The 22,311-nt window shown below is 42.9% G+C and overlaps 1 protein-coding gene across 1 annotated transcript in view; it reads left to right on the top strand.

Annotated features, from left to right (window-relative positions):
* Positions 1-22,311, top strand: part of EPSTI1 (epithelial stromal interaction 1) — an 84,247-nt gene that overhangs the window by 47,854 nt on the left and 14,082 nt on the right. Inside the window, exons 7-8 of the mRNA XM_032781772.2 lie at positions 8,254-8,347; positions 11,868-11,951. Coding sequence (XP_032637663.1) covers positions 8,254-8,347; positions 11,868-11,951 — 178 coding nt within the window. The remainder of the gene's footprint in view (positions 1-8,253; positions 8,348-11,867; positions 11,952-22,311) is intronic.

Raw genomic sequence — 22,311 nt, 5'->3', positions numbered from 1 at the left:
ACTTTTTTAAATGCAGCTCAGTTGAGTTTCTTTTAAAAGGTATTTTCTTTTCTATACCGTTATGCTGAGGCTTGTGACCTTGACTGTAGCTAAAGCCACAGCCTTGGGTTACAGAGTAGCAGCCATGCTAGTTTGTATCCGCAAAAATAACAGGAGTACTTGTGGCACCTTAGAGACTAACAAATTCATTTGAACATAAGCTTTCATGGGCTACAGCCCACCTCATTGGATGCATAGACTGGAACATACAGCAAGAAGATATTTATACATACAGAGAATAAGAAAAGGTGGAAGTAGCCATACCAACTGTAAGAGGCCAATCAATTGAGATGAGCTATCATCAGTAGGAGGAAAAAACACACCTTTTGAAGTGATAATCGAGATGACCCATAGAAGGTGTGAGGATACTTAACATGGGGAAATAGATTCAATTAGTGTAATGGCCCAACCATTCCCAGTCTCTGTTCAAACCTAAGTTAATTGTATCCAGTTTGCATATTAATTCAAGTTCAGCAATCTCTCTTTGGAGTCTGTTTTTTTGGTTGTAAAATTGCCACCTTCAAGTCTGTCACTGAGTGGTTAGAGAGGCTGAAGTGTTCTCTGACTGGTTTTTGAATGTTATGATTCCTGATGTCAGATTTGTGTCCATTTATTCTTTTGCGTAGAGATTGTCTGGTTTGGCCAATGTATATGGCAGAGTTGCTGGCACATGATGGCATATATCACATTGGTAGATGTGCAGGTGAACAAGCCCCTGATGGAGTGATTAGGTGATGTGATTAGGTGCTATGATGGTGTCACTTGAATAGATATGTGGACAGAGTTGTCATTGGGCTTTGTTGCAAGGATAGATTCCTGGGTTAGTGTTTGTTGTATGGTGTGCAATTGCTGGTGAGTATTTGCTTCAGGTTAGGGGGGCGGTTTGTAAGCAAGGACCAGTCTGTCTCCCAAGATCTGTGAGAGTGAGGGATCATCTTTCAGGATAGGTTGTAGATCCTTGACGACGCACTGGAGAGGTTTTAGTTGGGGGCTGAAGGTGATGGCTAGTGGCGTTCTGTTATTTTCTTTGAGCTTGTCCTGTAGTAGATGACTTCTGGATACTCTTCTGGCTCTGTCAATCTGTGTTTTCACTTCAGCAGATGGGTATTATAGTTTTAAGAATGCTTGATAGAGATCTTGTAGGTGTTTGTCTCTGTCTGAGGAATTGGAGCTAATGCGGTTGTATCTTAGAGCTTGGCTGTAGACAATGGATCATGTGGTGTGACCTGGATGGAAGCTGGAGGCATGTAAGTAAGTATAGCAGTGAGTAGGTTTCTGATATAGGGTGGAGGTTATGTGACCATCGCTTATTAGCACAGTAGTGTCTTGTGTGGATTGGTCTAGGCTGAGGTTGATGGTGGGATGGAAACTTGTTAAAATTATGGTGGAATTCTTCGAGGGCTTCTTTTCCATGGGTCCAGATGATGATGTCATCAATGTAGCGCAAGTAGAGTAGGAGTGTTAGGGGACGAGAGCTAAGGAAGCATTATTCTAAATCAGCCATAAAAATGTTCGGCATACTGTGGGGCCATGCGGGTACCCATAGCAATATATACCTTCAAGCCAGCGGCTTGAAGGTATATATTGTCCCCAAATGCAAAATAGTTGTGGGTGAGGACAAAGTCACAAAGTTCAGCCACCAGGTTTGCCGTGATATTATTGGGGATACTATTCCTGATGCCTTGTAGTCCATCTTTGTGGTGAATGTTGGTGTAGAGAGCTTCTACATCCATAGTGTCCAGGATGGTGTTTTCTGGAAGATCACCGACGGATTGTAAGTTTCCTCAGGAAGTCAGTGGTGTCTCAAAGATAGCTGGGAGTGCTCGTAGTGTAAGGCCTGAGGAGGGAATCCACATAGCCAGACAATCCTGCTGTTAGGGTGCCAATGCTTGAGATGATGGGGCTTCCAGGATTTCCAGGTTTATGGATCTTGGGTAGCAAATATAATACACCTGGTTGGGGTTCTAGGCATGTGTCTGTACAGATCTGTTCCTGTGCTTTTTCAGGGAGTGTCTTGAGCAGATGGTTGTGTTTCTTTTGGTAATTATCAGTGGGATCAGAGGATAATGGCCTTAGAATGTGGAGTTAGAGAGCTGCCTAGAAGCCTCCTCTTCTTCAAGTGCTTGCTCATATCCATTTCAGTAGGTGTGCGCGCGCCGCGTGCACATTCGTCGGAGACTTTTACTCTAGCAACACTCAGTGGGCCGGCAGGCGCCCCCTGGAGTGGCACCGCCATGGCGCCGCCATGGCACCGGATATATACCCCTGCCAGCCCGCTGCTCCTCAGTTCCTTCTTACCGCCCATGTCGGTCGTTGGAACTGTGGAGCACAGTCTAACTGTTTCTCCACCTCCCTAGCGATTCTCTTGTTTTTTCTGTAAATTGCATATTAACCAGGACATTTTTCTACCGGTCTTCTTCCCGAAGCCGCACGCATCCCACCGGGACCAACAGCTACACACCCTGGATGTCCGCCGGGCTCTTGCCTTCTACATCCACAGGACTAAATCCTTTAGACGCTCGCCCCAGCTATTCATAGCAGTGGCGGAGCGTATGAAGGGTCTGCCTGTATCTTCCCAGCGGATTTCGACTTGGGTGACGTCCTGTATCCGGACGTGCTATGACTTGGCTCACGTCCCAATTGGCCGCCTCACCGCCCATTCTACTCGGGCTCAAGCCTCGTCCGCCGCTTTCCTGGCCCAGGTTCCCATCCAGAACATATGCCGGGCAGCTCCCTGTTTGTCCTGGCGTACCTTTACAATCCACTATCGTTCGCTGGTTAACAATCACGAGACGATCCTGCCTTCGTGCTCAGCAATTTCAAATAGCATTTCCGCATATTTATTCGTCTTGCTCTGACCCCACCTTCCCTAGGAAGCTTGAAGATCACCTACGGAATGGAATGAGCAACACCTAAAGAAAAAAGACGTACTCACCTTTGTAACTGTTGTTCTTCGAGATGTGTTGCTCATATCCATTCCACACCCGCCCTCCTTCCCCACTGTCGGAGTAACCGGCAAGAAGGAACTGAGGGGCCATTGGGTCGGCAGGGGTATATATCCGGTGCCATGGCGGCACCACTCCAGGGGGCGCCCTGCCGGCCCACCGAGTGTTGCTAGGGTAAAAGTCTCCGAACGTGCACATGGCGCGTGCACACCTACTGGAATGGATATGAGCAACACATCTCGAAGAACAACAGTTACAAAGGTGAGTAACCGTCTTTTATTCATATTCCAACTTATTCATGATGATGACAACACCTCCTTTGTTAGCCTTTTTTATTATGATGTCAGAGTTGTTCCTGAAGCTCTTGATGGCATTGTGTTCAGCACGGCTGAGGGTATGGAAGTGTTACCATCTCATCAGGAGCTCTGGAACTGCCACCACTGTAATGGCTGCTTGTGTGGGAGGCTGGCTCTGGCTCTGTGCTATGTCTACAGGGAGACTAATGCCTCCTGAGCTGAAACTAACTCTCTCTTCCTGTGGTATCGGCAACACCCCAAAATGCGGTGTTCTGTAAGTGCATGGGACCCTGAAAGTAAAATTGATTAGAAATATCAAGGGAGGTTGATCAGATAAGCTTTGGCATTTCTCCCAGCTAGAGAAGTAAACAAGTTCATAAGTCAAATTCATTCTTGCTGTCTATGAAATTTTACGTTGAATAATCTAACGTGTTGCTTGTTACAGATATAAGAATTTTGTGGGGATTTTTTATTTGGTTGGTTGGTTGGTTGTGTCACCATGGCTCCATGGGTCACCACTGAAAATACCAAATTCAGGATAAACTGCTGAGAAATAGGGCAGACATCCCCCCCTAAACTGATAGTTATTCTCCCATAAGATACACCAAACCAGCAACAAAACTAAACTTCTGTTTCATCACACTGGCTAACAAGAGGTCAGAAAAGCAGTTTCCTCTAGGCATTCCAGTCCTTGTATCACCACCAAAAACACTAGACTGAAAGATGAGTGGTTATTTAAAACCAGTTTCATCAAATAAAATGTTCTGATCCCAAAGGACCAGCCACATACTCAGGCCAATATACAACTCAGATCTTACCCAATAATCATGCTGTTGCCAATCCTTTAGTATCTAAAATCTAAAGGTTGTATTTATAAAAAGAAAGAAAGGTGAGAGTTAAAATTCGTTAAAGGAATCAAATACATACAATAATTGCAAAGTTCTTGGTTCAGGCTCGCAGCAGTGATGGAATAAACTGCTGGATTAAGTCAAGTCTCTGGTTGCTTCCAAATCATTGGAAGGTCCTCAGTCATTTTGGTTTGAATGCTCCCATTAGTATAAGTTCATATTCCAGAGGTTTGAGCAGGAAAGAGGCAAAATGGAGATGTGTCCAGGGCTCAGTGGTGTATTATTGCCTAGGCTGACAAGGTCTAGGCCTGGGGCAGCAAATTTGAGCACTCACGGAGAAGCTCCCCTGCTCCAGCTTGCCTCCTCTGCAAGCATGCCGCCGTGTCCTGTTTCTCTCCCCTCCCTCCCAGCGCTTGATCCGCGAAACAGCTGTTTCATGGGGGTGGGGGGGGAACGCAGCACACTGGGGGAAGATGTGGGGCTGGGGCCAGGATTTGGGGAAGGGATCCAATAAGGGCAGGGAGGGGGTGGAGTTGGGGTGGAACTTTGGGGAACGGGTTGGAATGGGGGCAGGGAAAGGGTAGCACCAGGGGCGGGCGGGGCGACAATTATTTCAGGGACTAGGGGTGGCAAAATCATTAATCTGCCACTGCCAGGGCCTTCTGACTTCTGCCACGTGGAAGGAAACTCATTGTTTCAAACAAAGCCCTCAGCACAGCTAGTGGAAAATTGCAGGTAAAAAGAGGGTGTTTGGAGTCACATGGGCAAGTCACATGCCCATGCATGATTTCACTTAGTCACAACAGAGGCCATTATCACTTGTTCACATGAAAGCTCCTCAGGCGTAGATGGGCGTCTTCCATAGTCCATTCTGAGTTGAGTGTCCCTTGATGGGCCACTTAACTTGAATAGTCCTTTCAAGATGTGCAGGCTAAATACCTTGTGGGCTTTACCACAGGAGCAAATACGGATACAGAGCCAATACTCATATCTTCAAATACAAAAATAATAAATGCATACAAATAGCATAATCCTATTCAGCAAATCATAACCTTTCCATAGACACCTTACTTGACATAATTTGTACAAGATTTTTTGCAATTATATAACAGTGGTAGGAACAGTGATCTACATGGTTGTATTTAATCAGATAACGTCACAGGTTGGGTTTGTTAAAATAGTGTATATTATTTTGACATTACTGTCCCTCTTAAAGTTGTATAACACTTTATAGAAATGGCCAAATTCTCTCTTGGTGTAACACAAATGAAGCCAAAGAGCTACACCAGTAGAGAGCTCAGCTCACAGCTTTGATGACTAATAAAATTAGGAAACTACCAGTATGGAAAAAAAAAAAACTACTATGACACTATTTGGATGCTGCTTGGTCTCTCCAGGTTCTCTTCCCTCTTTGCTGTGTTAAGATCCTCTTGACTACGTTGAAGCTCATCTTGGGTTTGAAATGACTACACTAGTAATTCAGCATAATGTCTGTCATAAACAGATAAGAAAAGTTAATAGCACAGAAGTACTTTGTATCTCTTTGACTATAAAGGGTTAATAAGTTCAGTAGGCCTGGCTGTCACGTGACCGGAGAACCAATCAGGACAGGATACTTTCAAATCTTGAGGGAGGGAAGTTTTCTGTGTGTGCTGTTAGTGTTTGTGGTTGTTCACTCTGGGGCTCAGAGGACCAGGACGTGCAACCAGGTTTCTCTCCAATCCCTGAATACAGGTTCTTATAGATTCCAAATAGTGAGTACTAGATAGATAAGAGCGAGTTAGGCTTATGTTTGTTTCTTTATTTGCAAATGGTGCATTTGGCTGGAAGGAGTTTAATTGTGATTCTGGGCTGGAAGGAGTTTAATTGTGTATTTGGCTGGAAGGAGTTCAAATTATTAATTTTTGCTGAATAGAATTTAATTTTGTACTGTATAATTAGGCTGGAGGTATTCCCGTGTCTGATAGCTGAAAGACCCTGTACCTACTCCATTTTTATAATTTACAAAAGAAATCTTTACTGTTTTTTCTCTTTAATTAAAAGCTTTTCTTGTTTAAGAACCTGATTATTTTTTTTATTCTGGTGTGAGACCCCATGGGACGGGGTCTGGATTCACCAGGAAATTGGTGGGGAGAGAGGAGGGAAGGGGGAGAGAGTGGCTAATTTCTCTCTGTGTTAGGATTACTGTCTCTCTCAGGGAGAGTCTGGGAGGGGGAGAGAAGGAGGGAGGAAGGTACATTTTCCTCTCTGTTTTGTGATTCAAGGAGTTTGAATCACAGTAATCTTCCAGGGTAACCCAGGGAGGGGAAGCCTGGGAGAGAGAAGGGTGGGGGAAAGGGTTTACTTTCCTTGTGTTAAGATCCAGAGGATCTGGGTCCTGGGGTTCCCCGGGCAAGGTTTTGGGAGGGACCAGAGTGTACCAGGCACTGGAATTCCTGGTTGATGGCAGCGCTACAGGTTCTAAATTGGTAATCCAGCTTACAGGGATTCATGCTGGTACCCCATCTTTTGGACGCTAAGGTTCAGAGTGGGGAATTATATCATGACAGTGTCAAAATAAGCTAGCATGCTCTTCAGAGTAATACAAAGAATGCAGCAGCATTTAAAGACGAAAAACAAATCTACTGGGGACGGGGGAATGCTGAGGGTAGAATCAGACAAGCATACAGCAAGATCCTGACTTTACTGCTGGGACTGGTGCTGTTTATCATTAGCAGGATTGAGTAGTAAGCACTATTCTTTTTTTAAAAAAGCATTTGTAAGTGGCCCAGTCTGCAGGGAACAACGTGGCTGAGTGGTGCATCCAACTGCCAGAATCCATATGCAACAGGCCACAAAATGCTGCAGTTGTCTCTTACATATTAGCTACACTGTTTCTAGTCTGTTGCATTTGGGCACAGATGGTGTACAACATTATAAAATGTTGTTGTACCACTTTGTTTTTCAGCCCAGAAGCCTGAGAATGTACAGATACTAGTGGAGTTTTTATATGCATTTCTAAACTTTGTTAAGCTGAGAAGTGCAGATTATCTCTTTACATTTGTGTGTGGGAGGAAGGGCTTCTTTTGCATAGTCTCCTTATAAACACTATAAAACCTATGAGGGCAGGCTGTGCTGTAAGTTGCCATATATTTCTTTATGAAACTATAATCTGCCAAAGTGTATCCCAAATCCATATCTCTTTTTTTTCCTCAGGTTTTTAAAAAAATATGCTTATGAATGCGTCTAGGCACAGCTATGAAAAAAATATAGTGCAGCACAAGGTTAAATTCAATAAATCTCTACAAACCATCAAACACATTCTCACCCCCAATCATACCTGCATGCAGAGACTTGAATAACAGGTATACCGGGCAACTTGCGGTGGAGGTCAGGAAAGTCTGGTTTGTGCCCATCAATGCTTGCATGAAGATCTTCCTTGGCAAAATCTGGCTTCATTTTTATATTGCCTGTGCATGACTACCATGACTGAGCATGCGAATCAACTATTTGCCTAATGGAATGAAATTAGGCACACAGTTACATGGATGCTTTTTTTGAAAATCAGGTGCAGGGTGCATGTGTTGGTAAAGTCATCCGTTTGACCAGTGGACCTATCCACAGAGACTATGATGCTGCACAGCTTTATTTCAATTCAAGACAAGAATAACTCTTCTAATAAACTGGATTTTGTTTAACCCAGTAGAGAGATGAAAAAATTTGATGTAAGGGTTCATTGTCCTAAGCTTGAAGAAAAATACTTTAAAATAATCTTGTCATTTAAGATGCTGGTAGGAGGCTTTAAAACAGAGGATTCAGGTAAGCAATTATACGCTGCTGATGGTGAAATCTGATAGAATGTGTATCAGAATAAGATTGAAAATGGTAGAGAAAGGCCCCTTTAAAGCAGAAATAGCTCTGCGTTTTCTCTTTCAAACAAATCACTCCCAACAAATGCTTTATCCATCACATCAGTTCTGTTTCTGATGTTCCACTTCATTCTATCTAACTCTCAAACCTTTTGTTCCTGCTATGGTGCTCTTTGGATATGTCACGATAAATCTAGTTTAGAATCTAGGGGTGCAATTGTAGACTATATTTATATTTCAAGAAAGCACTAACAACTCTGTTTGGGTTTCTCTGTAGCAAAACCACTGAACTATTGGACAGATTGGACTTGGGTTTGCCAAAGAGAATCTCCTGTCAAATGGCTAATCCTAGCCCAGAATCTACAGCATGGGTAAGTCCCACCATGGAATATGACACACTGTAATGTTCTGCCAGTGCTTACGGTGCTACTAACAGTACAATGTTAGCATTTCATTTAGTTTAACATACTGCACAGACTCAGTGAAATGCATACCATGGAAGCATTTGGCTTGGAAGGATGGCTACAGCCTCACAGACCCTTTCCCTGCGTTGCGTGGACTGACTTCATTGTTCATAAATCCATCCCTGAAAAGTTGACCCTAACTGAAGTGCACAGCACCCAGCAGTTCCCGTTGAGAGCAACTAATCCTTCTGGTTGCTAAACCCTTTTGAAAACCTGTCTCTTTCATGTAGATGCATAAATGGAAGCTGCTGGGTGCTGAGTTATTTTAAAAATCCAGCCACAGGAATAAAGTCTACTCTCCAGTATCTCCTAGAAAAATTTATACCAAAATTAACTTGGGTGGGTTGCCCCATTTCTGAACTGATCTGATATCTTATCTCATAATATCACTACTCTAATCAGCCACCAGTAACTAATCGAAATAACTGCTCTTTACATCTTTCCTGAGGTTTTTTTCCCCCTACATTCTTGACAAGGGAAAGAACACCTCATTGTTTGTCTAATCGTTTGCCATGGGGAGTCATTATGTCAATGTTTGCAGAGCCAGGCCCAGGTTACAGGTGCAACGATGGGCAACAGATAAGCTACCATGTGCAGAAAGAAATTACAGCTGGTTGCGACATACCTGGAGTCAGCAAATCTTGGAAACCTTTACTGAATAGCTCGTATGCCACAGAGGCTTTAGTGTCTGCTCAATCTTAAGTGTCAGCTACTAAGAAGAAAAAAGAAGAAAAGAATTCCTCTCCCTTTTGGCTTTAGCCTTCCTGGAAAAACATTAGAACCTCACAGGTTGAGAAATCTTGATGTAGAGAATATGTTCAGACCTTGGCATTTCCTCATAGGCCTTGCTTTATAGTCTTTCCCTGTCCCTCAACACCATGAACTGAGAAGGTGCCGTATAGACTTTTTTTTTTTTTTTTTTTCTTCTCTCTGAGTCTTTGAGACCAGTTCCCAGTGGCTTCCTTTACCTTCACCACAGGCATAAGAGTCTTAGAATGGGTGGAAACAGCCTTTAAGGAATACACCAGCTGTAGAGGTGGTTCGCTTCTTGGCATAGAACCGGAGGAATGAGTTTCTAGTGCCCCTTGTGCAGCCCCCAACACACAGGGTGTGCAGGTAGAGCAAGGGACATGGCTGGAGTACAGTATGCTCTGGGTAGCTTAGCAGGTCATCCTCGGGGCTACTCTAACTTATGTTAGAGACCAAGCAGGCCACTGAAATGGCAGAGAATACGAGAGGCAGAAAGATGATGTAAAGCCATGCTTGCCTCCCCACCTGTCACCACACAAGAACTGAACAATGAGACCTGGGCCTAGTGGATTTATCTGAGGCAGAACTAGTCCTACAAATTTCAGAAAGATGTACTTGAATTGAAAACATCCCCAGGACTGGTCCTGATTTCAGAGACATTAGTGTGATGGCCGTAGGGTATAGAGAGATGGAGTAAGTGCAGATCGACGGCTGAAGCCCCTCACTCCAAAGCTGTTCCAGTTTTTTGCCTTTTATTCCCATCTGTTTTATGTCTGTTACTCTCTGCAATTTGTGGGGTTTTTTTAAACATATAGTGCAAGAAATGTGTATATTTCCCTCAACTCTGGCTTAATCAGTGCCCAAGTAAAGAGGATGAATTACCTTGCTGCTTGTGTATATGTGATACTTTTATTAACGCGAACCAGTATAGCATATGTCACTTGTTGCTAGTATGACTCTATGGCCTTGTGTTTGTAAAAGATCTGCTCAGGCTAGTAGAACCACTCTACAGGTAAACTAGCACCTGTTGTGCCCCATTAAGGGAGCTATGACACACAAGCAATGGAGTACCACTAAGTGTGAAACCACTTGAGCACTAAGAGGTAATAGTAAAGGGGAAATGTTATACTTGAATTGTGCTAGTTTGATGTGGTGTTTTGATCTAGTCTGTGTTTAACCTGCAAAAAATTGTGACCTGCTATTTTTTTATTTTTGTTTAACTTCTAAAATATAAGAGATCTAGTAAAGACACAGTTAGTAAAATGGACACAATAACTGACTTTCAGTTCACTAGCCCTTCCAAAAATGTGAAAAATATTCATTTCAAGTCAAATGAAATGTTTTGTTCAATGTGATTTTTTTTTTTTTAATTTTTGAGTGGTTCACATTATTTTAAATGAAATTTTGAAAAAATTCAAAATAAGAAGTCCTTTAGAATCAGAACATGTTGATTGGAATTTTTGTTACACGAACAATTCAGCAAAACTGACACAAATTCCCCAAATGTTTCCATGTTGCCAAATTTGTATCTTTTTGCTGGGAAAAGGGTGAGGTAAAATTTTTCACTCTAAATTCTAATTTTTAGCATTGTTATGATTCTCAATGGTTGCATGTACTAGAAAAGGATATACAATTCTTGCTAAAAACAGTTTAAATTTCCCAGATCCTTCCCATGGTATTACTGTATTACAGTGCATAAATGTCACTGGGTACACGTTTATCCCATTTACTGGATGTAGACAAATTCAGTTTCTTTTTAGGCACTCTCCTCTTTTTATTGGTGGCTTCTCTTCTTCTCCCCCCCCGCCCCCGCACATTTAATCAATTAAGATCATAATCCGTTTTAATTCAGTCTTCCAAAGTGTGAACAATCCCGTCTAGATTTTTATTGTTCTCCAACTTGATTAATATATTCTCCACACAACTGCTCAAGTCATTACTGAAAGTAATAAATAATATTGGACCCAGAATGAATCTCCCTGGACACATCTAACAGCTCCTCCAGCTCGAGTCTGAACCCATTAATAATTGCTGCCTCCATACAGCCTTTATAGCAAACTATGTACCCATCATTCAGTAGCTTCATTTGATTCACATTTATCAAATTCCTTTGAGAATCTTATGTAGAATTATATCAAAGCCTTTATTAAAGTCCAAGTTATATGATGGCCACCACAACTTTTTGTACTAAACTAAGTTAGTTTTAATATTAATATAATGTGCTAAATATCATATACACACAAAGGAAGACACAGTCCCTGCTACAGGTAAGAGTAATACATTTCCCCCAATAACTGCAAATGACAAGAGATCATGCATTGAGACTCATTATAAGTAAGGGTTGCAGAAACAGACCACTTGTTAATGATTTCAGATCTAGTTCATAGACTTCTCCCATTCAAACAAATCCCCCAGAGATGTCTGAACCATACAGCACTGCAGACAGGGTCTTTCTGGAGAACAAACCACCCTAGCAATTGAATTACGAAAGGTATATAACCTAACTTCTAAATGGTGGATTTTTAGCAAAAGAGCCTCATGTCTGGTTTTTAAACTTAGATGAATCTATCCCTAAGTAATCAGATATATCTTCAACTAGTTTTGTTAATTTATTCTATAAAGATTGAGAATGGGATTTTCTGTCAATACATTGCTCTTATGCTCTGCTGTGCAATAGACTAGAAGCCGCAGTTATAAGCAAAGACTCCAGGAGGATGAAAACAGAAGACTACAAGAAAAGAAGGCAGAACAACGGAGAAAGGTAACTGTAATATGTTAACAGTTTGTTTATAACGTTTCTGTACTGAGCCATGTTCTGTAATAAGCTTTAAAAAACATATTAATTACTGTGGCATATGAGCACCAGGTCTCCTCAGGAAAAAGTGCTTCAGACCAATAGTAGGTAGTCAAATAGGCAAAGCTGCAAAGTTCAGATATGGCTTGAAGCATCTACAAAGCTTACATCAGGGATCGACAACCTTTGGCGCGTGACTTAACAGGGTAAGCACCCTGGTGGGCCAGGCCGGTTTGTTTACCTGCTGTGTCCGCAGGTTCAGCCGATTGCGGCTCCCACTGGCTGCAGTTCCCATCCCAGGCCATTGAGGGCTGCAGGAAGCAGCGTGGGCTGAGGGATGTGCTGGCCACCTCTTCCCACCACCGCCATTGGCCTGGAATGGCGAACCGCAGCTAGTGGGAGCCGCGATCAGCTGAACTTGCAGATGCTGCAGGTAAATAAACCAGCTGTTACCCGGGGTTCTTTCAACCCAAAGCTCTTAGTAACTTTTATTCTGTGCAAGGAGGTGTCAGGAAATAAATCAGGAGACGCAGACATCCATCCAACTGATAGATGGCTGGCACAAACAGGACAACATGAGTGCTTTCACTTAAAGCTACACTTTATCAGTCTCAAGTACTTACACACATCCACAACAAGATTAGTAAAACACCCCCAACCCTTTATAGTTACCAAAGTTGAGTGTGGCTTTTGAGTGACACAGTGGCAGGCTTCCGGTGGCCAAATCTTCTGTCTGCCGGTGGGGACCGCAAGGTGTATCCAGAAGAAGAGTTCAAAGAGTCCAAAAGGGTCCCCAAATAAATCCAACTATCTCAAGCTTTTTCTCCTTATTTATACATTAGTAATAGAATGACATGTCCCTTAAAGAACCTTGAAGTAAGCAATTTCAATCGTCAAGCAAGAGGTTTCTTCTGATTATTGATTAACCAGGTATGGGTTTTTCCAGAGTCTGCAGCCTTGAGACCCCAATAGACATTCCTGAGGGTACATCCTGCTCTTTTAAAATGCATGTATCAGCAACTTCAACACAATTCTTATCAGGAAGGACGTGGGGTCAAGCTGCCCTTGCTGTGGCACCAAAACCCCCCTCCCCTCCTGCCTTGGTAAAGCTGCATGGCCACTTTACAGCTTGCTAACTAGGTTGCCTTTAACAATAAGCCATAGTGGTTTTAGGCACTTTACTGGTTTGCCAAAGTCTCCCCATACACGGCCTGCCAGGGAGCTTACCCTGGTGGGCCACGTGCCAAAGGTTGCCAATCCCTGGCTTACAGCTAGTTGGCTCTGAACTATTAGTTTATGCTTTTTTTTTTTTGCTTTTTTTTTCCCTGCATTTAAACAGCATAACACCTTTTTTAGATGATGATGCCCAGTTTAGTAGTCTAAGGAACCTAATTTCTTCTTTGAGTGTTTGCACATGTGCATTCCACTCTTAGTGTGCACACAGTCTCTGGAAATTTTTCCCTCAATGGTACCTGTTGGGGTGGCTTGAGCACCTTCTTCTGCTGTATAAAGGGCTTAGCTAACCCTGAGCCCCCTCAGTTTCTTCTTATTGCCTGTAATGGTCCCTGGAACGGCTCATCTTGCTTTTGAAAGTGTTCTCAGTGGACTGTGTACTCTTGTACTGTATTGTAAATAGTTCAGTGTTATTCTGGTTATTAATATTTTAGTACAGTTGGGTAGGTTTTACCCCACCTGAGGGTTTTGGTCTGTTTCTGCTGCAGAGGGATGCTTCGGTCAAGCCATACATTGCCTGCTATGCCCCTGCATGACCTGCTCTCAAGTTGCTTAAACTGTTTGGTGGAAGCTTATACAGGGGAGCATTGCCAAATTTTCAGACACTTTAAACTTCACACGAAGAAAGATTGTCACCAGACTAAAGCTTCCAGTCGTGGAGGTGGCCTTGAGACCTCCATCTGAGCCAGGTCGGTCACTTAGCACCTAGTGCCTCAGTGTTAGATTTGGATTTTGTGCCTCCTATTGTACTGCGCACCATCCCAGTACCTAAGAAAGAACATAAGAAGCAGATGGCCAAAAGGGGGAGATTCCTCAGCATCGAAGTCTGTTAGGCATGTGGATCAGAGTAGAGTGGTCTAAGCCGAAGTACCCCTTGGCACCTAAGCTGGTACTGTCAAGTCTGGAACCAGAAGGAGCACCTTCCACATCTGTGGCACCACTCTGTACCACTGTCTGGGTACTGACCAGGCCAGAGGCATTTGTGGCTGCCAGGGAGCTTCTAACCCTGACAGAGCCGGTATTGCTAGCATTTCAAGGGTCAGTCCTATTGGTGCTGGCAGACATGGGAGAGCCAGCAGGGTCACCACCAGCCCAGCCCCATGTAGACTCATAGACTTTAAGGCCAGAAGGGAGCATTGTGATCATCTAGTCTGACTTTCTGCATGTTGCAGGCCACAGAACCTTTTTCCCCCTCCTTCTCACTCCTGTAATAGACCCCTAACCTCTGGCTGAGTTACTGAAGTCCTCAAATCATTGTTTCAAAGATTTCAAATTATGGAAAATCCACCATTTACTCTAGTTTAAACTTGCAAGTGACTTGTGCCCCATGCTGCAGAGAAAGGTGAACACCTCCCTGCCCTCCACCCCCAGAGTCTTTGCTAGTGTGACCCAGGGGAAAACTCTTTCCTGACTCCAAATATGGCAATGAGTTGGGCCCTGAGCATGTGGGCAAGACCCACCAGCCAGACACCTGGGAAAGAAGTAGTGTTTCTCAAACTGGGGTTGCCACTTGTGTAGGGAAAGCCCCTGGTAGGACGGGCTAGTTTGTTTACCTGCCCCGTCCATGGATCTGCCCGAGTGCGGCTCCCACTGGCAGCAGTTCGCCACTGCAGGCCAATGGGGGCTGCTGGAAGCTGTGGCCAGTGAGTCCCTCAGCCTGTGCTGCTTCCAGCAGCTCCCATTGTCCTGCAGCGACGAACTGTGGCCAATGTAAGCCGCGATTGGCCAGACCTGTGGATGGGTCAGGTAAACAAACTGGCCCAGCTCGCCGGGGGCTTTCCCTACACAAGTGGCAACCCCAGTTTGAGAAACACGGCTCTGAAGTAATTCAGAGCTGTCCTCATCTAGCGTCCCATCTTCAGCCATTGGAGATATTTGCTACTAGCAGCCTCACATGGGCCACATGCCATTGTAGGCAGTCTCATAATACCATCCCCTCCATAAATTTAAGCTCAGTCTTGAAGGCAGTTAGGATTTTTGCCCCTGCTGATCCCCTTGAAAGGCTGTTCCAGAATCTTACTCCTCTGATGGTTAGAAACCTTTGTCTAATTTTAAACTGACCATCAACAAGTTTAGGCTTATATCCATTTGTTCTTGTGTCCACATTAGCACTTAACTTAAATAACTTCTCTCTCTGCCTGGTATTTATCCATCTGATGTATTTATAGAGAGCAACCATGTCTTCCCTCAGCCTTCGTTTGGTTGGGCTAAACAAGCCAAGCTCTTTGGAAAACCTACCTTATGAGAGAGACTCATTCCTTGGATCATTTTAGTAGCTTTTCTCTGCACCTGTCCCAGTTTGAATTCATCTTTCTTAAACATGGGAGACCAGAATTGCACACAGTATTCCAGATGAGTTCTTACTAGTGCCTTGTATAATGGTGCTAATACAGTGAAACCCCGCTATAATGCGACGTTTGGGGTCCAAAAACTTCCATCGCGCTAAATGCAGGGTCGAGGTATAGTGGGGTTTCAAACCAGTCAGTTTGTCAGTGGTCCCCAAAGCGGTGCATTGATGTGCACTGCCTAGTGCCCCTAGTGCCTAGTGCCCAGCAGAGGAGAGGAGCCACGGCCCCCCACCTGCCGGGGACAGAGAACTCCGAGGCTGTGGGCGCCTGTGTTCTCTGTCCCCGGCAGGTGCGGGGCTGTGGCTTCTCTCCAGCTTCAAAAGGAGCCGTGGCCCCCCGCCTGCCAGGGACAGAGAACTCCGAGGCTGTGGGCGCCAGTGCTCTCTGTCCCGGGCAGGGGCGGGGCCGTGGCTCCTTTTGAAGCCGGAGAGAAGCTGCAGCCAGCACCTGCTGGGGACAGAGAGCACCAGCGCTGCAGCCTTGGAGTTCTCTGTCCCCGGCAGGCGCGGGGCTGCAGCTTCTCTCCCCTACAATGGTGTTGGGGACCACTGGTACTGTACAGTACTGTGAAAACATTATCTAAGTTGTATCTGCCTTAAAGGGGAGCCAACCTATGATTGCATTATATGAGATTTCATGTTATAGCGGGGCGCGTTACTGTGAGGTTTGACTGTACTTTCCTGTCTCTCTACTGGAAATACCTCACCTGATGCATCCTAGGACTGCATTAGCTTTTTTCACGGTCACCTCACGTTGGTGGTTGATCACAAGATGACTATCAATCAATACATCCAGATCTTTCTCCTCCTCTCATTTCCAATTGATAAGTCCTCATCATCTTATAGCAAAAATTCTTGTTCTTCATGACTTTGCAGTATTAAATTTCATCCCATTTCTTTATTACTCCAGTTTTTGAGGTCGTCCAAATCTTCTTGTATGATATTCTGGTCCTCCTCCGTATTGGCAATACCTCCAACTTTGTGTCATCCATAGATTTTATTGGCACATTACCACTTTGTGCCAAGGTAATTGAAAATCTTAAATAAGATTGGTCCCAATACCAATCCCCGAGGAACTCCACTAGTAAGCTCCCTGCAGTCTGACGGTTCACCTTTCAGTATGACCCGTTGTAGCCTCCTCTTGAACCAGTTCCTTATCCACCTTTCAATTCTCATATTAATCCCCATCTTTTCCACTTTAACTAATAATTTCCCATGTGGAACTTTATCCAGTGCCTTACTGAAATCCAGGTAGATTAGATCTAGTGTGTTTTCTCTGGTAATTTTTTTGAGAAGGTATCTGATTTATCAGCTTGGACTGGCATGATCTACCTTTTGTAAAACTGTTATATTTTATCCCAATTACCTCTGTCCTTAACTACTTTCTCTTTCAAAATTTGTTCTGAGACCTTGCATACAATTGAGGTCAAACTAACAGACCTGTAGTTTCCCAGGTCACTTCTTTCTTTTTCTTAAAAATAGGTACTATATTAGCAATTCCGCAGAGATAGGGTATGATCTCTTAGTTTAGAAGTTCATTAAAAATTCTTGCTATCCATGTGCCAGTTCCTTTAATATTCTGGGATGAGATTATCCGGTCCCATAAAATTTGGTTCTGTTAAGCTATTATAGTTCAACTTCTGCCTCGGCTGTGGTAATTCCTACTTTTATATCCTCATTTCCATTAACCACTCTGCCACTCCCCTAATCGCCTCATTGTTTTTAATAAGGGTAAAGTATTTGTTTGGGTGTTAAGTCATGCCTAGATTATCCTTGATCTCCATCCCATCTTCAGTTTTTAGTGGTCTCACTACTTTTTTCCTGCTTTTCTTTTTATTTCTATGGCTATAGTACCTTTTGCTACTGGTTTTAATTTTCTTTGCAAGGTCCAACACTGCTTGGCTTTTGGCAGTTCTCACTTTATCCCTTCACTTTCTGACCACCAAGAGGTAGCTTTCCTTGCTGATCCATCCCATCTTCAATTCCTTGTAGGCGTTCTGCTTTCTCTTAATCTGTTTAAGGTGCTTGTTCATCCAGTCTGAACTACAACACTTCCCTATGAATTTTTTCCCCTTGTTTAGGATGCAGGCTTTAGATAGCTTCTGCAACTTTGACTTGAAGTAATTCCAAGCCGCCTCCACATTCAGATCCTTGAGTTCTTCAGTCCAGTCCACGTCCCTAACTAATTCCCTTATGTTTTTTAGTTTTCCCTTTTGAAATCAAGGACCCTAGTTGCAGATCCTTTTTTTTTTTTTTTTTTTTTTAGTGAACTAGCTCATGATCATTCAAACCAAGGTTATTCCCTACAACCAGTTCTTCTGTGAGGTCCTCACTACTCACCAATACTAAATCTACAATGACATCACTTCTTGTTGGTTCTTGGTGACTATTTGGTGAAGAAATCTGTTATCCAGGAAAATCTGGGCCCTATCAATTTTAGTAGCACTTGTCTTCCAATCTATATCTGGGAAGCTAGTCTCCCATGATCGCACAGTTTCATTAAAAATGCACCTCTGGCTCTCCCTTTGGTATCATCAAAGGAAAAACCTGCAATGCTCACCACTCTGCACACCTCTTCACCTCTGCACTGGTCACCAGCACGGTCTGGAACTGTACCTCCATAGTCAGCGGAAGGAGAGCAGTCTTCCTCCAAATCAGACTGGGGCCTACCACATCAGCTCTTGGAGCCATCCCTCCTCGAGACACCATTACTCTACCACAGGAGTACCATCCAGTGGTTGGCCAGGGAGGTCACTGGGGGGCCTACGCCTGTCCAGTGGCCTTTTTGGAACCTGTCGAGTTTTCCCCCATATTCCAGGAACTCCTATTCAGTGGCCTCAAAGAGATGTGCAGCACCTACCCACGAGGCAGCACCGGTTTCTGACTCTGGTACTGGATATCAAGACCCGGCTCAGCAGGACTTTTTGCTGGCCTCCCCTTCCCCTGATGAGGCAGTCTCAACAATGTATACTTTGCTTCTCCTGGATGACTCCAAGAAATATTAGAGGATTGCCTTAATCCTGGGCATACAGGTAGAGGAAGTAAAAGAATCCTTTCACCCCAGCAGGTCCTTCCAGAGCGGCCCTACCTCTCAGTGAGGCCATTATATGAACTCCGATCCGTCCACCTATATTACTGGCTAGGAGTCACCACGAATGGAATGCACACGTGCAATCACTTGAAGAATAAATGGTTACTAACCTTCCATAGCAGTTGTTCTTTGAGATATGTTGCACATGTCCATTCCTACCCCTGTACTTCGGAGCTTTCTGAAAAGAAGGAACTGAGGGGACTTGGCATTGGTTGGGCCCTTTATATGACACTGCCAGCATGCGGCAGCAAAGGGTGCTCAAGCTACCCCAAAGGGAACCACTGAGAGAGAAATTTATGATGACTGTGTAAGCGGGGTGCATGCACATCAAGACTGGAATGGACGTGTGCAACACAACTGTTATGGAAGGTTAATAATAGTCTTTTCCTCTCCTTTCCTTTCCTCTCCTCTCCTCTCCTCTCACACAGATGTTCTCACAAAGCCTATCATGGGGACATTCTGAAGGCGATTCTGAACAGAGAACTAATACTTCACACACCATCTCCCCTCTGTTGTGTTTAGAATCAAGTCTTTAAACAAAATCTTGGAAATGTAGGCTCGGAAGGAACCTCAGAAGGTCATCTTCTCTCCAACCCCTGTGCTGAGGCAGGATTAAATATACTAGATAATTCCTGACAGTTTTGTCCAACCTGTTCTTAAAAATCTCTATTCTACAACTTATGCCAGTGTTTAAACATACCTATAGTTAGAAAGCTTGTCCTAATATCTAACTTAAATCACCCTTGCTGCAAACTAAGCCGATTATTGCTTGTCCTCCCATTGGTGAATGTAGAGAACAATTGATCACCATTCTCTCTAGAGCAGCCTTTTACATCTTTGAAGTCTTATTTTCCCCCCTGCCATGGTATTCTCTTCTCTAGGCTAAACGTGCCCAGTTCTTTCCATCTTTCCTTGTAGGTCATGTTTTTCTACACCTTTTAATTTTGTTGTTCTCCTCTAGACTCTCTCTAGGTTGTTCATATGTATCTTAAAGCGTGGTGCCCCAAACTGGACACCATAGATAACTACTCTAGGAATACAAAACTGGTTGAAAGGCCACCTGTCTTATAATAATTTCATCTAGACCATATTTCCATAGTTTGCTTATGAGAATGTCAAGTAGGATTGTGTCAACAGCCTTACTAAGCCCAGTGCGTCTCCCTTTTCCTTTCAGTCCACTAGGCCTGTTACCCTGTCAAAAAAGGAAATTTGGTTGGTTTGACATGATTTGTTCTTGACAAATCTTTATTGGCAATTATTTATCACCTGTAGATTTGAACAGAGTGATTGATTGTTTAAAAACTTGTTTTGATATCTTTCCGGGTATCGAAGTTAGGAAGACAAGCTTAAAATTCCCTCAGCTCTCCTCCACACCAAGACGGGTACTGTATTTGCTCCTTTCCAGCCCTCTGGGACGTCACCTATCTTCCTTGATTTCTCAAACATAATTATTAATGGTTCAGAGAAAATGTCTTTAAAGTATTCCAACTTGCTATTTTAGCAAAAGAATAGAGAATGGATCGATCAAACATATACAGATTCATATAAATATGATGTAAATTGACTTAAATGAGTATAAAATGGACTAGATCTTCGACTCCTGCATATGCACCTGTTTGCACTAATTACTTAAATGAGTAGGTAAGTTGTCCAAGCTCACATAATGAGTCTGTGGTAGAGCTGGGCATAGAACCTGATCTACTGACTTCCAGTTTCTTCTCTAAACATTAAATCATATCACTGCCTCTTACACATACTCCTTCTGTTGTTCCAGTAATTGGATGTACAGGTCCTTCAATAAATATGCCTCCATTTAATAAAATAAAAGTATATAGCTGATTTATTTCCCATCATAGCATGCACCTTTTCTCTTCTGTCCAGTTACCAACATATATTTTCTCCTAAATAAAACCCTTATGAAACTTCAAATGTTATGGGTTTGTATGTTATCAATAACTATGGCATTGTACATTGTGCCATGAAGAAATAGTTTTTCATTTAAAACTAGCATACGCCTGAACCCTTCATGGAGCTTGGGCCAGGGCAACCCAGTGTGGAGGTCATTGTAGAGTTGGGGCCACAGTCACATCTAAGGTAAATCTCTCTCTAACTACATTTCTGATTTTTATGTTTTTCACTAATTTCCATCTCTCCCTAAAAAAAAAAAGTATGGGCTGAGTGCAAAATTTTTGTTTTAATACATAGTACCAAAGTACTCCTTGCCTCAGTAGCTGCTATTAGAACGTTAATCTGTCCAGTAGGTATTTGTAAACCTACTCTAGGTGTACATATTTTAAAAGCGCTAATAATTGACCCTCAGATTTGGTAACTCACTTCCACCTCAAGCTATTTTATTAATGTAATTGTAAATTCTGTTTTTGTGTGCACCTTCTAATGCAATATAGCTATGAAATTTATAGGTTTCGTCAGTTAATTTTTTGGGGGAAATAGGTTTTAATATGTATTGCTAGATTTAAAATGTTTTTTCCAAGGCACTTTAAACACCGTATTATGTGCTTGCAGTATATTTCTGAAGGTATAGCTATTTGCAGAAATCTAATGAATGCCATTAAAAATCAAACATTAGAAAATCAGATACTGGATTTTAATTTTCAGGTTGAACAGTTATTTAAAAAGTGAAAATGAAGCTTGGCTTTTTTATTTCTTAATCTTGCTTTTCTTTTAGGGCTAGACGAACAGTGATACACAACACATTATCCAGTTATTGATTGATTATATTATTTACTGCAAAGCTTTTATTAATGTTCTTCGTAAATTAGTTTTTATTTCATTCTATAGTTCATTTTTTAGTTACTGAACCTTTCTGTAAAATTCATCACTTTAGTTCACATTCCAGCATTATCGGTGCTCCATTACTATGGCAAATGTGCAGAATAGGTCTGTTTTCCCTTGAAGAACCCTTTCAGTGGCAAAAGTTGGTAGCTTCAGTTCCTGTTGACTATACCTGTAATGGCTTGAGATCCCTAGCATATCAGTAACTTAGCTGGCAGAGATGGCATGTTGCATAACATGGAAAGGTACTGACCCAGCCATTTCAGAACAAGTTATATGGAACTGATGTTCCTTTGGTTAGCATTAGCAGTCATCAGGCTGACCAGGACACCTGCCTGATACTTGGTGTGGCATGAATCCGAGCTAAACGATTAAACATGCATGGCCCAGCTCACTACCCTGATTTATAAACAAAACCATAGAGCCACATCATCATAACCTTAAAAATTGTAAAGTGCAAGGAAGTTGGCACAACAGTGGCCACACATTGTGTACTTCCTTCCAACAACTGCAGCTGGTATTTGCCAGTTGTAGTGGCTTCTCCTCACTCCTCATATGAGTTGGGTCCTGGGTTCTCTGTTGTGATGCCTGGTGCCTCCTCCCAAGGTGACTATTTTTTGTGCTCAAGACACTAGGGTGCTATCCCTTTGGAAAATAACTAATACAACTACTCTTAAGAAGGGGGATGATCCAGTGCACAAGAAACAAAAGACAATAATACAAACTCCAACAAATGAAGTATTATGCCCCAAAATAATAGTATAACAAAGGAGGACCTTGTTGGGAACAGGAAACAGACACCCTAAAGAAGGAAAACGATAAGGTTAACCAATAAATGCTAAAATGTTAATACAACCATTCAC

The sequence above is a fragment of the Chelonoidis abingdonii genome, chromosome 1 (assembly GCF_003597395.2).
Source record: "Chelonoidis abingdonii isolate Lonesome George chromosome 1, CheloAbing_2.0, whole genome shotgun sequence".
Taxonomy (NCBI): Eukaryota; Metazoa; Chordata; order Testudines; family Testudinidae; genus Chelonoidis; species Chelonoidis abingdonii.
Note: the sequence above shows the minus strand (reverse complement) of the source record. Positions and strands in the feature narration are given on the sequence as shown.